Raw genomic sequence first — 15658 nt, forward strand, 5'->3', positions numbered from 1 at the left:
AACAGCACGTGTAGCATGAGTTGCATGAAAAACATGGAGAACACCGTACCATCTCCGAGATCAGGTTGCGTTTTTGAGACCATTTCCTGGGTTCCATTTTGAGTTTGGGAAGGAATGTCTTTGCTCAGATAAAGTTGGAGATGTTGTCAACAATATACAATCGAAACATTAAATGAGTTTACATGTATATACAGTTATCCGTTTCTGCGAAGGAAAATTCCAAACTGACGTTTCTTTTGCTGCTTAGTATATTAAAAGTAGCGTTATTAATCACTCACTCTTTCAAAAGGTCGAGGATGAGTAATTGGTTTTGAGGCTTTTTACTGATATTCTAGCAATCGAACACAGACGGACACCACATCACATACTTTACAAGGTGACGAGCCAACACTTCAACACACCACTCATAGTTTCATGGTGAAAATACAAAGTGAGTGAGTGAGTTAATATTTATCGTCACATCGGCAATATCTCAGCCATATCGTGACAAAAATACAAAGAATAACATCGATCAATTTAAACAATTACATAAACAAATACCGAGCAGTCGAAGTTGAAAGGACATCAGTAATGACAGACAAACAAACAGAGAGACAAACAAACAAACAAACAAACAAAAAGTTGGGTAGTGTGTATCCTTATGATAACACATTCAGAGTGTTACTGTTTGACCTGCTAGCGCACTTAGCTAGTAAATATGGTGTCTCGTTTAAAAGTGCAGTTTCCTATAGCTAACACCCACTTTTCTCCTTGGCGTTAGACAGGTACAGTTCGGCGGCAGTTGTTGTCATACTCAGCTCCATCGACAAAACAAACGTAATTTCATCCCTAAACACCCACTGAATTTTCTTCTTGTCCAAACGGTGTGACAAGTGCGATTCGGTTTCAGTCGGTTTCGTGCTTGCCTCCATCGCCAACGCTCCCATTCAGATTGACATGCCGGAATAGAGAAATTTTGTGATAAATAGAGAATCTCACCCGAGTGTCTTTTGATATCAAAAATATCACCACGAGTTGATAAATTTACAGATATTTTTACTTTTATCAACGAGTGTTGATATATACTCATGCCAATAATGGTTGTCACCCCCCCCCCCCAACCCAACCCCACACACACCTCACACCCCACACCCTCTCCAATTAAAAAAATTGAAGGGGGTGACAACCATTATTGGCATGAGTATATTTGATATCAGAAGACATGAGGGTGAGATTCTATTTATCATAAAAAATCCTCTTCATTAGTTTTCAATGAAAAATGTACATCTCTGAACACAGTACTGCCATTAGACTTGCAGTGCATCGATGTCATAGCAGTCTGACGTCATCGGGTTTTTTACATCATAGCATTGTGAGGCATGTAATTCATGACGTCAGAGCATTGTACAAAATCTACTGTAAAAACGATATTTTCTAGGAGATATCGTTTTATCTCACACAAGCAATATCTCCCGTGAACAGTTTTGGATGATAATCTCACTCAACGCAACTCTCTCGATGCTGAAAGACACATACCATTCATGGATTTTTGTCAGAGATGTTATCCTCCTTCAAAGCATACATTTACAAATTTGAAAGATTAGTGACAGAAATGATGCACTATATGAACAGCTTGTCGTAAGAGGCGACTAACAGGATCGGATGGTCAGACTCGCTGACTTGGTTGTCACATGTCATCGTATCCCAATTGCGTAGATCGATGGTCATGCTGTTCATCACTGGATTGTCTGGTCCAGAGTCGATTATTTACAGACCGCCGCCATATAGCTGGAATATTGCTGAACGCGACGTTAAATAACAAACAAACAAACAAAATCATGGCAGAGGATTCTTGTGGATATGTGAAGTGTTTTGTCTCATTTATTTTCATTTCTATAGCAGAAGCGGGAACATGTTTTAATATCATCAAGCATGTTCTACGAACAATTAATGTATCACTGGTGTAAAACCAGATGGTGGCTGCTTGATTTGAGAAATTATCAAAAATATAATTGCTAATATAAAATAGGGGGATCAGTCTCGACATTAAATTGTTGCCCCATTACTGGTAGACACAAATGCAAGATACGTAGAATCACATTGTTGTAACGAGGGACGATTTCAATTTTTCAAGGTGTTTGGCCTATACTGTGAAGGGCACGAATACAACTGATAATCACTTTAATGATACGGTTTCAAGTGACATTCTCGCGTTACTACTTTGCACGATGCCTCAGGCTACTGCCATTACTTACGCACTTATATATATGTTATGTTTGTATGTTTGTATGTTTGTATGCCAGTTATTGTGAGTTAAAATACATATAAACGTAGACCTGTTGTGAGTTAACTCTTTAAAACAAAGGACAGTCATTGATTCCCATTGAAAAGGGTCACTTTGCAGGTCCTGCTAGCATCCCGAAAGGTGTTACAGGGTTGCGCGGGATATGCACGTTCGCCCTCCTCCCGTTAATGTCCCCATACTGCTTCTTTGGATAGTGTACGTTCTTTGAATATTGAATTCTTCATTGTGGCCCTGAATTAATATGGTTTAAGTCGCTTTCAAATCGTTTCCTAGTAAAAACCGGTACCCGTTGACTGATCCAGTTTGAACCATATTGTAACGAGAACAGCGAACCAAGACAACCAGGGACAATCAGAAATCACATTATGTTACCCTGTCTCTCCATTCCAGCATGGATCGGCGCCTTGTCATTCGGCATTAATCGGCTTTTCTGCTGGCTGATTGTCTCTCTACAGAAGCGTCTGCCAACATGTCTGCTTTTCTTCGTGGGCGTCATTTTGTCGTCTGCCGCCATGACCTTGTCGTCCTTCATCACAGATCTGAGCTGGCTGTTTCTCACCTACTGCGTCGTCTTCGGCGTCGGATCCAGCCTCGTTATGAACTCGCCTTACGCCCTCATCGAGAGTTACTTCCCTTCGTCACATAAGTACCACATCCTGGCAACTAGTCTGATGAACGTTGGAAGTCCTGTAGGTTTGTAATATTACAATGTCTTCACACCTTACATCAACGTTACTCAGGTGTAATCACACTATTACTGACAATGGTCATCTTTGGAACTTGTTACATGCCTTTAGTACAAGTACATGTAAACTAAATATCGACAGGAAGATAGTATACATCACGACTTGATGGTGGTTAAAATAAAACAATGACTATTCGATGATTATAATGAAGATATGATGATGATGATGATGATGATGATGATGATGATGATGATGATGATGATGATGATGATGTATACGATTTGAGTATCATAGTGATGTGGCCTTGAGTTTGCAGTGTTTCGATGAATTGAACGTTTTGATAGCCATGTAAGTCAAACGTTTAGGCGTATACTTTCTTTTGCATGGTAGTGTATTCATCTTGTGCTGGCTACCTCCAAGACGTGATGTCAGTACACTTTGCATTTCCAAGTGAACGTAATTGGAGTACACGACAGGATTTACCAATGAAGAATTGTTGAAAGGATTCCGATTTCTTCAGATTATCAGTTTTTGTAGCGTTGTTATGTGAAGCTACGATCAATCGTTAATGTATAGCTTGACAAGATTGTACTGGTTCGTGTTTTTCAAAAGTGAGTTCTATTTAGTTTGAACCAACAGTGCAGCAAGATCTTCACGGAGGTGGAGAATAGAAATGTGGTTCAACATGTGTACCTATGTAGAGAATCGAACCCAGATCTTTTTGGCATGAGGGGCGACTGCCTCCGTGGTGTAGTAGTTAGAGCGTCCGCCCGGAGAGCGGAAGGTCGCGGGTTCGATCCCCGACCGCGCCACACCAAAAGACGTTAAAATATGGTATTTGTTGGTCCCTGCCTGGCGCTCGACATTAATGGGTACAACAAGGACTGGTCGGCTCGGAGTCAGTATAATGTGTCTGAGTGGGGTATTCATGCTTCACTGCGGCATGGTATCTCAGTGGGCTAGCACTATAAAACCAGCTCCAGTCTGGGCTAGTACAAGCAGCCGCACATACACATACACACGCATGCACGTCGTCATATGAGCGAAATATTCTCAAGCACGACATTAAACCCAATTTCACATCACCTCACCCCCAGCTTTCAATAACGTCACACATCACATTGTGAAAGTAAAGACCAAAGCGCGACGACATTCGACACAAGTAAACTTCGAAATAAGGGTGGATATTAACATCAAGGTTCAGTTGAGGCTGTGGATTAGTTTTGATGTAAACATTACTTCGAGACAACGGTCATCGAGGGATGAGGCGGTGGTGTAGCCTAGTGGTTAAAGCGTTCGCTCGTCACGCCAAGGACCTGGGTTCGGTTCCGCACAGGGGGACAATGTGTAAAGCCCATTTCTGGTGTCCCCCGCCGTGGTATTGCTGGAATATTGCTTAAAGCAGCGTAAAACCATGCTCACTCTCTCATCTCTCGTTATTGGACCTGCCTTGACCGAGACGACAATGTCGGTGATACAATTCATCAAACAGCTTCCTCATTGGAGATCAAAGGATCTACAGGCCACGTGGAAATATACAACGCATTTACTTCCAAATAGAATCCATTTTCTCCCTGTATATATATATGCGTTATCGATTTGCCATCCATTTTTCAACAAATACACCATCCTTATTTCAATTTCGCAGAAAGAAAACAGGAAACAGACGCAGTAGTTGTAACTGTTTAGAGGGCCACGTTCTAATTATTGGAACTTTGTCAAACAGCACGTACCCTCGTACAACAAATAGATGTACTGCATATTACTGAAACGTCGCTAGCGACGGCGTTACCGAGGCAGATGAGACCAACGGCGCCACTGCCTGACTATCAAAGGGTTGTGACTGGCGTGATGTTAATTTAAAGTGAACCAGTTTACAATCAGTCGGGGATGTGTCATCTGTTGGCACACGGCTAGGATGCTTGTCACGGGATTGATGCTGAGTCGCTTATCTGATGCCTAGCTCATTTGATGATAAGACAATTTCAACCTTTGGCTGGTAACATTTTAAAAAGAAATTACGTCGAAGAAGCTGAATCAGACAAATGTCAGCAGAATGTATCCAGACATAGTAACGGTCTGACGTTGTCAGTCGTATATCACATCGGGCATAAAAACAAAGCAATAGCTACGTGAAGGTACAGTGCTGTTGGCATGTGAATTCGTTGTGGGGGTCGAGTCCCTTGGTCCAGCAGGAACGTATTAAACCAGGTTCTTATTCCGGTTCCCCGTGATTGCGTTTCCGGGTTCGTCACCGCCATACCCGTGCACCTGGGCCCTCCAGAGTGGCGTGATCCGTTTGTGTATTTGTTTGCTTGTCGTTCAACGTTTCACTCAACAATATTCCAGCTATATGGAATCGGTTTGTAAATAATCGAGTCTGGACCAGACAATCCAGTGATTATGAACATGAACATCAATCTACGCAATTGGGATACGATGACATGTGTCAACCAAGTCAGCGAGCCTGACCACCCGATCCCTTAGTCGCCTCTTACGACACACATGGGTTGCTGAAGATCAATTCCAACCTGGATCTTCACGGGTTGAGACAAGCATGGGTTACTGAAGACCAATTCCAACCTGGATCTTCCCGATGAGGGAAACACGTAAGACCAGTATCACTTTGGCTCAAACGATGTGACTGGAATACATTTCAAAGTGGCGTTAAACTCACTCACTCACTCTTGAACATATCCCCGGTGCCCCTTGAAATTCGTAAGAGTCGATTAAAGAGGATCGGGTGCCCAGACGTGGTGATTACGCAGTGGCGTCATGGTCCCATGATGGATCCTCGCTCATGATGTTATCCACTAGTTTGTCTGGTTGATACTCGATTATTCATAGACCGCTGTGATTATGATGGAATATTGTTGACTGTGGAGCTAACATACCATGCACTCACACACCTCTGAAATCGTTTGAGAAGCTATTTTAGTTTCCACTGAAATGATTGATGTCAATACCGATATCAAATGTCAATACCAAAACGACAGACAAAACCACTTCCATCCTTCCCTGGTCCACAAGCAAGACGTCAATGGTTCACAATCACAATGCGAGCTTAGGGCTAAGATGATGATACCGCTCATACAATGACACTGAGCTAAGGTCGTTTTGAGAACGTGGCCCCAGATAACTTGATGCGCTCCACATCGCGATCATAGATCTAAGGCATCCGTAACTGCTATGCATGACATAGTCTTCTGAATGGCGTACGCAGCATCTTGTGGAGTGTATGGTTTGTTTGTTCAGATTATATGTCAAAAGACAAGAGACAAACATAAAGTTTTCCAGTCTTGTAACTTCAGGTTCCATGCTGATGAACCCGCTGAGTGCGCACCTGGATCTCGTGGCCCCGAACACGTGGCGAGATACCATGAGAATATACGGGGGCATTATGCTCGTGGTGGGTCTCCTCTGTAATATCATCATGCGGAAACGAACGGAAATGCCCGAAGATGAGAGGACTCCTCAACAGTACGAAGATTTAGACGGAAACTCGGGTCATCACTATGTCGGTTGTACGGCGAGACTGATAACTGACACTTGCCTCTGGACAACGGGAATATTCCTCTTGTCGTTTGCCATATACGTACCTAAAGTGCACTTCGTAAGTATTCGTGAGTGAGTGAGTGCATAAGTGAACAATATTTCAGTTACATCTCGATGTGTAGCTCGTCACGCCGAAAGCCCGGGTTTGATTCCCCCACATGGGTACAATGTGTGAAGCTCATTTCCCCTGCAGGGATATTGCTGGAACATTGTTAAAACCCAACTCACTCACTCACTATTAGATGTAGAATGGCCAAAGTGAGCTAGTTCGTAGTGCAATCATGAGATTGTGCAAAATGTGGATTTTAACCCAAAATCAAAGGAGGTTTTTGCAACCAGGGGATGCAATACTGCACACCAAAGTACAAAGTCTTAAACAACAGAGACATCTTGTGTCAATTTAATGATATAATCATTCCATTAAACGACATCAATATTTAATGTCATGTTACAATATATTATCCAGTATATAGTACTGTTATCGTTGATTCATTTGACTGATTATGCTATTGAATTATAGATGGCAATTGAAGAGAATTGAAGTCTTGACATTACTACTCAGATCATAAATTATATATTTAAATAATAAATCATTACCATACTCTGGTGCTTTTCAATATCATGAAAACTTTACATTGGGAATATAAAATGTGTTATGCAATTCTTTAGCGCACGTAACCCATTTTCTTTATTAATAGTATATGATATTTGTTATACCGAAACACGAGGGTAATTGTCTAAAATGGCCTAATGATAACATATGTTCAAGAAGTATTGCCGTTCAATGAAGAAACTTTAGGACACGCATATATCCCACAGAATTGTCGACACATTGGAAACCCCAAAACGTATTGGTAACGTTAGTAAATAGTTTATAGATACACTGAATCGATATGTAGAGCTTAAAATTTGTTTTGCTAGGTGAGCTCATTTGCATATTTATTAGATCGTGATACCAAGCTTATCGGACAGGTTTATCGCATCGATACATCATTATCTATTTTATGATCGTAACCGATATCACGAATTTATTTCAAAATTACCCCTACTTTTAATATCTTTACTTTATTTAACATATTTACATGTTCACATATTTACTGCTATTAATTGATTTTGTGATATACTAAATAGTTGACGATATCGATAAAAATATAAACATTATATCATGTTATTTAAATAGGTGATACATTAAAAACCCGCGTTCAATAATACCACCGTGTCCAGATGATGTGTCTCTTAAATGCGTCGAAACTACATATATATTCTATCTATTTCACTGTGAAAGTCAGAGAACATTAATTGCCTTCTATCCATATCCGTCTCATGACATTTCACGTGTATCTAAATGTATATGATTACATGGCTACACCGGGTCATATTTCACATACTCCTTACACTGGCAGGCTGGTCAGACCAGTTAATCCTTTTAACCTAAGACCTCCAGGCTATTAAATCCGAAACATGATAGCCATTTCACATTCACTTCAAGCTTCATGCCCTTTACCATGGTACCCCGACACTGAGGGCAAAACATTTGTCGTGTGTTTTTCGCCAGTCATTAATTCTCGATGTGTACAAATCTGTGGAGTATTGACGAGGCTTGGTGTTTTGAGAACGATGATCTGTTTGTTTGTTGTTAACGCTCCCGGCAATATTTCGATTAACTTGACGGCCTTCTGTAAACATTTGAATCTGGACCCGACAATCCAGTGATTGACATCATGAGCACCAATCTACGCAGTTTGGATACGTTGACATGCGTCAACAACGTCAGCCAGCCTGGCCACCCAATTCCGTCAGGCATAGGTTAATGACGAATGCTGAATTCTAACCCTGATCTTCAGGGCATTCAAAATTTATATTTGTTCCTATCTAATCGCAACTGAAAGCTGTAATCTGTAATATTTAAGCTCAATAAAGGCCCAAGTCATTTAAAAAGTACAACATAGAATGCAAAGTAACGATGACCTTTATAATAAGGCGATACAGACGAAATTAAGCTAAACTGTAAGCGATCTCACATTCTAGTGATGAGGGGAGAGACAGCTTACTTTTAAAGGTCGAGATCAAGAGAATGAACACTAAGTTAATCTAGCCCCTAACGACTAAATAACACTTCCTTTACAATATAGAACAAACTTATGGATAACAACTTTTTTATTCGTGAGTGCGACATTTCGATACAGATTCTTGTACCGTGGTTATCCATAAAGTTTGTTCTATATTGTACTTCTCAGCTTCTAAAATGCAACTCAAAGAAAAGAAACACTTCCTTTGAAGATGTGGATGCTGGTCGCACCATGAAATGAACAACCTTCCTTGTCCTTTTCAGATGCAATACATGGAATCCATCAAAATGGACCTGGGTGTGGCAGCCATGTGTATGAGTTACGAGGGAATGGCAGAAGCCATTCTGAGTTTCGCCACGGCTTTCTCAGGTTAATGAACCTACATCCTTCGATTAACTTAATTACTGTGGATGGTTCTTGATATTAAGCCTGACACATGTCCGCCTCCATTAAATGGACAGATACTTTCTTCCCATCGACATTGACGGGTAATCTTACATACCGTTCATATCATATTTCAAACAAATAAATAACAGAAACTTCGTGAAAACATGATATGCACGTGCTAAATAAGCGCACGTGTCATTGGTGTTGTTCTAGTCATTACATAAAAATATGTTGTTGACATCTAGTGTTTATCACCCGGATGTTGAAACTGATTGATGAATAGTCAATCAGTACTGTTGCGTGAGGCTTTGGTTATGCATCTTGTAAGTATAAATAAATGTCTCTTTACTTACTCGTACTTACGATTTCAATGAACATTCTAGCAGTGACGGGTGTCATGGAGCAGGAGCTGCTTATACTTCTCGCGTACACCTGGTGTCATCACTGATCTCATATCTTATTTTGCCACAAATGCGAATAAGGGGGCGGTGGGATAGCCTAGTGGTTAAAGCGTTCGCTCCTCACGCTGAAGACCCGTGTTCGATTCCCCACATGGATACAATGTGTGAAGCCCAGTTCTGGTGTCATCCGCCGCGATATTGTTTGAATATTGCTAAAAGCGGCGTAAAACTAAATTCATTCATGGGAATCTGTGGAATTTGTTGTTATAAATGTAAAAGAATAGCACGTCCTTATGGTCTCTTGGCATGGGTTCGTAACAAGATTATCATTATGAAATTATGAAACAATCAACGCACACATGTCAATTGTTGTACTTGCAGGTGACTTTGTAGGGCGTTACCTGTTGTTTGTATACGTGCTGAGTTGTTCGGTGATCGCCGTCTGTGTTGGGCTGCTCACCCTCGTCAGGAACGACGCCCTCATAGCTGTGTACTGTGCAAGTAAGTAAGAAGGCTCGTATTTCTTTGTACTGTGTAGGTTTATAGCAATAGCTGTGTACTGTGCAAGTAAGTAAGAAGGCTCGTATTTCTTTGTACTGTGTAGGTTTATAGCAATAGCTGTGTACTGTGCAAGTAAGTAAGAAGGCTCGTATTTCTTTGTACTGTGTAGGTTTATAGCAATAGCTGTGTACTGTGCAAGTAAGTAAGAAGGCTCGTATTTCTTTGTACTGTGTAGGTTTATAGCAATAGCTGTGTACTGTGCCAGTAAGTAAGATTGTTAGTTTTGCTGTTCTCTGTGCAAGTACGTAAGATTGTTAGTTTTGTTGTGCACTGTGCAAGTAATTGTTAGTTTTGCTGTTCACTGTCCAAATACGTAAGATTGTTAGTTTTGTTGTGCACTGTGCAAGTAAGTACGATTGTTAGTTTTGTTGTGAACTGTGCAAGTAAGTAAGAATGTTCATTTTGTTGTGAACTGTTCAAGTAAGTAAGATTGTTAGTGCTGTTGTGCACTGTTCAAGTACGCAAGAATGTTCATTTAGTTGTGAACTGTTCAAGTACGGAAGAATGTTCATTTTCTTGTGAACTGTTCAGGAAGGAAGAATGTTAATTTTGTTGTAAACTGTTCAAGTAAGAAGATTGTTAGTGCTGTTGTGCACTGTTCAAGTACGCAAGAATGTTCATTTAGTTGTGAACTGTTCAAGTACGGAAGAATGTTCTTTTAGTTGTGAACTGTTCAAGTAAGGAAGAATGTTCATTTTCTTGTGAACTGTTCAAGTAAGGAAGAATGTTCATTTTGTTGTAAACTGTTCAAGTAAGAAGATTGTTAGTGCTGTTGTGCACTGTTCAAGTACGCAAGAATGTTCATTTTGTTGTGAACTGTTCAAGTAAGGAAGAATGTTCATTTTGTTGTGAACTGTTCAAGTAAGGAAGAATGTTCATTTTGTTGTAAACTGTTCAAGTAAGAAGATTGTTAGTTGTGTTGTGTACTGTGCAAGTATGTAAGAATGTTCATTTTGTTGTGAACTGTTCAAGTAAGTAAGATTGTTAGTGCTGTTGTGCACTGTTCAAGTACGCAAGAATGTTCATTTAGTTGTGAACTGTTCAAGTACGGAAGAATGTTCATTTTCTTGTGAACTGTTCAAGTAAGTAAGAATGTTCATTAGTGCACAAACGTTCAATCTTACTTCGCCCTTTGCGAATTCCCCTGGCGTTTTCTGTGTGATTAAAAGTACCCACTTCGCCAGGCGCAATGATTCAATCCGACGGATTGGAAATGTGACCAAGTTTCGTCGACCTCTCCTCACAGTAAATACAGCGCACATTATCCTGTGTACTGGAACCAAGGAATGAGTGAGTGCGTGCGTGAGTGTGTGAGTGAGTGTGTGAGTTTGCCACAGGTTGACCAGTCCGGTGAGACCAACGATCACGAGTATCGATCTGACAAAGCTGGAAGAAGTCAGGACGAACTGACACGACTAAACCCCTAATTATCTACGATCAAAATAGATAAAATAACAATTTATGAGTTGTGTCCCAAATATTAATTTTTCAATTCCATAAATGAAAAAGAATGCACAATTATTAAAAAAAATATTCTAAATTCCACTTTGCGGCCTGTGAAATTACCGAGTTCTGTTTTTTCTTCAAATATTCAAATTTGAACATTTGAGGCCGATAAGTATTTTAGGAAAGAAAGACCACGAAGAGATGTGCAATGCATTTTTGGGTGGTGGTTGGGTGGGGGTGGGGTGGTTGTAGGGTGGACATAAAGAATGTGGAGGTAGGGGTAGCACAATATGAGTCCCGCGTCAAGTATTCCAATGATCAAACGTGTGCAGTGGATAGAATGGTACCCACAGTGCCTTATCAGGCTCTAAAACAAATATATTCAAGAAAGCCCATACAAGTCTGGAATATGTGGCAAGTCTAGATTTCCACAGTTTCTGGTAATGAAGAAAGTCTCTGGGCTCATTTTCATTATATTTTATGATAAATTTTTATGAACAGCATTTTCCTGTAAAATATGTTCATTTCAGTGACTCGATTTTAGTCTACCACTGTGCCCCGATCGTTTAAATTTTGGAATCTTCCTGCCATAAAACACTGCCTCTGTTGTCAAAGATCGCCCCCTCGACTTCAGGGTAGTAAGACGGCTCAATGAGTTGTAATTAACACATTTTTGTGAAACAAAAATTTGATTTATTCAGCGTTTAAATTTTTTCACGAAATGCAAGCTGAGGATCCACGCCCTTACGGAACAAGATGGAAGATACTGAGATGCGGATCTAGAAATAACTTTGCTTCTTCTTTCAGACGGATTTAAAAAAAAAGAAGGATTGTCTAAGGACACGAATCGGATTCACAAGGAACGTGGATTCCAACTCATATGCGAGTTGGTCTCTAAGAATATTGTAAGAAGCGTTCAAGGATGATCTAAGTCGCATACCGTTGAGTGCTTCATAAGAAGCTCCTCGCGGTATAGCGTTAGTAATCTGGATTGTGCCATCATATGTTTCAAAATTGTCAGCGTCTTCAGCTGTTTCTTTATCCTACTTTGTCACAACTTCTGTCAGTATCTCGTCATCTCTTTCCATTCTTTGGGCCACGCCAAGGCGCAACCTCATAACAAACTTCCTATACACAGCATGTTTGTCTTGTATTTTGGAAGGATTACACAATTTAAAAATTGTTCATCTACAAATTTAGATAGGAAAATATTTTGCTTTTATCTGTAGTGCCGTCCATATTGGTCAAGCGGCTTATCTGAATCATTGTACATGTATATCAGAAAGTGAATTTAAAACAAATGTTTTTCAGGACGTGCTGGTGAATACGACAAGAAGGTAACAAGAAGATAGAACATGTACTTTGTGCAAGAAGAACTTTACATATTTTCAGTTCACGGAGCTACTGACGGCATCACCATGACGCTGCTATTTTCGGCGACGTCGTTGTTAGCTCCTTCAGGGACCGTCAAGAACTACATCTGGGCTGCAACGTTTTTTGTAAACGGTCTTGGACAGATTCTTGGAATACCTCTCGCAGGTGAGACAAAATTGACACTGAAGCTCGTTCAGCGAACACCGTACATGACACTGAAGCTCGTTCAGCGAACACCGTACATGACACTGCAGCTCGTTCAGCGAACACCGTACATGACACTCAAGCTCGTTCAGCGAACACCGTACATGACACTAAAGCTCGTTCAGCGAGCACCGTACATCTCATTTGTCAGTGTGTTGTTCAACGCCACACGGTGTCCTGTCGACTATTTGGGATTAATGCACCCTGCATATTCTTGACCTGGGAAACGATGACTCGTTTGGTTATGTCATCAAGTACTGGTTAACCTTGACTAGGATCTTCCTGACAGATCGACGTACTAGTGAAATCTATGATTGAGGTTCGATTGCTGTTTCGCACTGACCGTGTTTCCGTGTTTCCAGGTACCCGTGTTCGGGGGTTTTACAATCATGGTAAACGTCGGACACCAGCGTCATTTCGGACTTTCCTCCCACGCCCTCACCCGTCCATACGAGCCGTTCAAACCAGATAGTAACCAACTGGTCGGTCATCGTAATGTTGTGTTAAACTTATATCGGCCAGCTACCATGTAGAATTTTATCAAAAACTGATTGGATAACTCAACCCAAAAAATCAGGTAAATTTCAGTAATTCGAAACATTAATAAAGCAACGACGTATTTGTTGGAAAGAGAAGCTGATGAGTTTATCATTATGAGATTTATGAAATGTCTCTCCACCCAAATATAATGTGCAGACATATACACCATATAGTGGGTGATATTTGGATAGATTTGGTTTGATGGGTTAAGTGTAAATTATCAATGTCTCTGGTTTTCCCAAGGGAGACAACCCGGCACAAGGATTTACCCACACACTTCAACCCACCCTAGTCACAGATATAGTGGGTGATATTTGGATAGACTGATCGGTTAAGTGTAAATTATCAATGTCTTTGACTTTCCCAAGGGAGGCAACCCAACGCAACGATTTACCCACACACTCCACCCCACCCGAGTTACAACACGTGTTTAGATGCTTCGTTTGTTCCTGACAAACCAAACACATGCACAGCCGGATTTCCTTAAGTGTATTAAGTTATGTGTCTGTGGGTGTCTGAACCCGTAGTCATGATCGATTGTGAATGAAAAGATTCTTGGTCTCAAAATACTAAATTTCATAACGAGAATTTGATGATAGTGTCATTGGCTGATGTTTTAACTGCCGATTGTCATTAAGTTGTCATTATGAGACATTCTTGTCATGTTGCTACAAATGACCTGATGTATCGTGGCGTATCTTTTCGGGATACGAGGTTGATTTGGCTGACCCTATAATTATCAGAGGATATTTTCGTGTGATTGGAGATGCGAAACAGGTTCTACCTGAACCAGATGAAGCTGACAGTCGTGAAATTACTGATAAAACTGAAACATTGTTTTCGAGATTGAGCGCCGCTGACACAGACGTTATAGACACAGGCTTGTAACGCAAAAACTGGCATCAAGGTGTATACTGTCAAGGCATATATACCCGTGAAGATCCGGGCTAGAATTGACCTTCAGTAACCCATGCTTGTCGTAAGAGACGACTAACGGGATCGGGTGGTCAGGCTCGCTGACTTGGTTGACACATGTCATTGTATGCCAGTTCCGTACATCGATGCTCACGCTGTTGATAACCACATTGTCTGGTCCAGACTCGATTATTTACGGACCGCCGCCATATAGCTGGAATATTGCTGATTGCGGTGTAAAACAATACTCACTCACTCAAGGTATATAGGATCCTTCTGCATAGTGTTAAGGCCCTGTCAGTCACAGCATATACCTCGGTGCCAGTTCTTATGCGTTACAAGCCCCTGTGGTCATGGAAGCCCAACTTCGCTACACGGACCTGCTGTCATCAGTCTTTTAGTCTGTGGTCTGGGTTCGAATCCCAGATTATGATTATTGGTTTCTGACCACCATACAGGTGTGCCCTGATTACATCAAAGTGGTACTCCCCACACACCAGCTGGCGCCAGGTGATATAACTGAAACACTGTTGGAGTGGTGCCGCTTGATTGCATGATATGTAGAATCTCTCTGTATATACTGATACCTGACAAGTTTACTAATCAGGGACATTGAGTGAACCATGTATCAAACAGAAATGTCACTTCACCTTAATAGTTGTAATTATATATCAGAGGAACACATAAGATATATCCAATAGAAAAATATCTGCTTGGAATCAAATGTCACAGGTGTAACGATACTGGGCAGACAGAATAAGATAAGATCACCTTCCGTGTTTAATGCTGGTGAATATGTCGGATCAGCCAACAGTATAACTGAACATAGTAGGATACGTCTCCAGGCTCAATAATCCATTTGAATTTGGAAATTCAGGGTGGTAATAGGTCACCGTAGACTTACACAAGTCTCTAAGGTAATAATTATTGTTTAAATAATTTCTAAAAATATTAATATCCCTCTACCAGACGTGTACTGTACGCTTCTATAGACTTGCCTCTTTAGGGATAGAGTTACTATACATCCATGGGTTTAGCCTTCAGTACAGCCTTGGCGCAGGGCTAAGGTCACCAGTACATCAGTTGTATGGTCATCGGAGTTGTGTTATAATACGAAGTGCAGTTGAGATTGACATCCTATTACCGTGGAAAAACAAAGCGACTGTGAGCAGCCTAGCTGGAATTCGGCACTATATAAATAATAATCATGTTATACTTCCCTGGGACATTTTGGGT

At 40.8% G+C, this 15658-nt stretch overlaps 1 protein-coding gene across 1 annotated transcript in view; it reads left to right on the plus strand.

Annotated features, from left to right (window-relative positions):
• The window catches only part of LOC124282733 (monocarboxylate transporter 6-like), a 40779-nt gene that overhangs the window by 22218 nt on the left and 2903 nt on the right, over positions 1-15658 (plus strand). The window contains exons 2-6 of the mRNA XM_046718754.1: positions 2675-2977; positions 6282-6583; positions 8858-8963; positions 9764-9883; positions 12782-12928. Of these exons, the coding sequence (XP_046574710.1) occupies positions 2675-2977; positions 6282-6583; positions 8858-8963; positions 9764-9883; positions 12782-12928 (978 nt within the window). The remainder of the gene's footprint in view (positions 1-2674; positions 2978-6281; positions 6584-8857; positions 8964-9763; positions 9884-12781; positions 12929-15658) is intronic.

This window comes from Haliotis rubra, unplaced genomic scaffold, assembly GCF_003918875.1.
Source record: "Haliotis rubra isolate DU_JTF1 unplaced genomic scaffold, ASM391887v1 Scf301, whole genome shotgun sequence".
NCBI lineage: Eukaryota > Metazoa > Mollusca > Gastropoda > Lepetellida > Haliotidae > Haliotis > Haliotis rubra.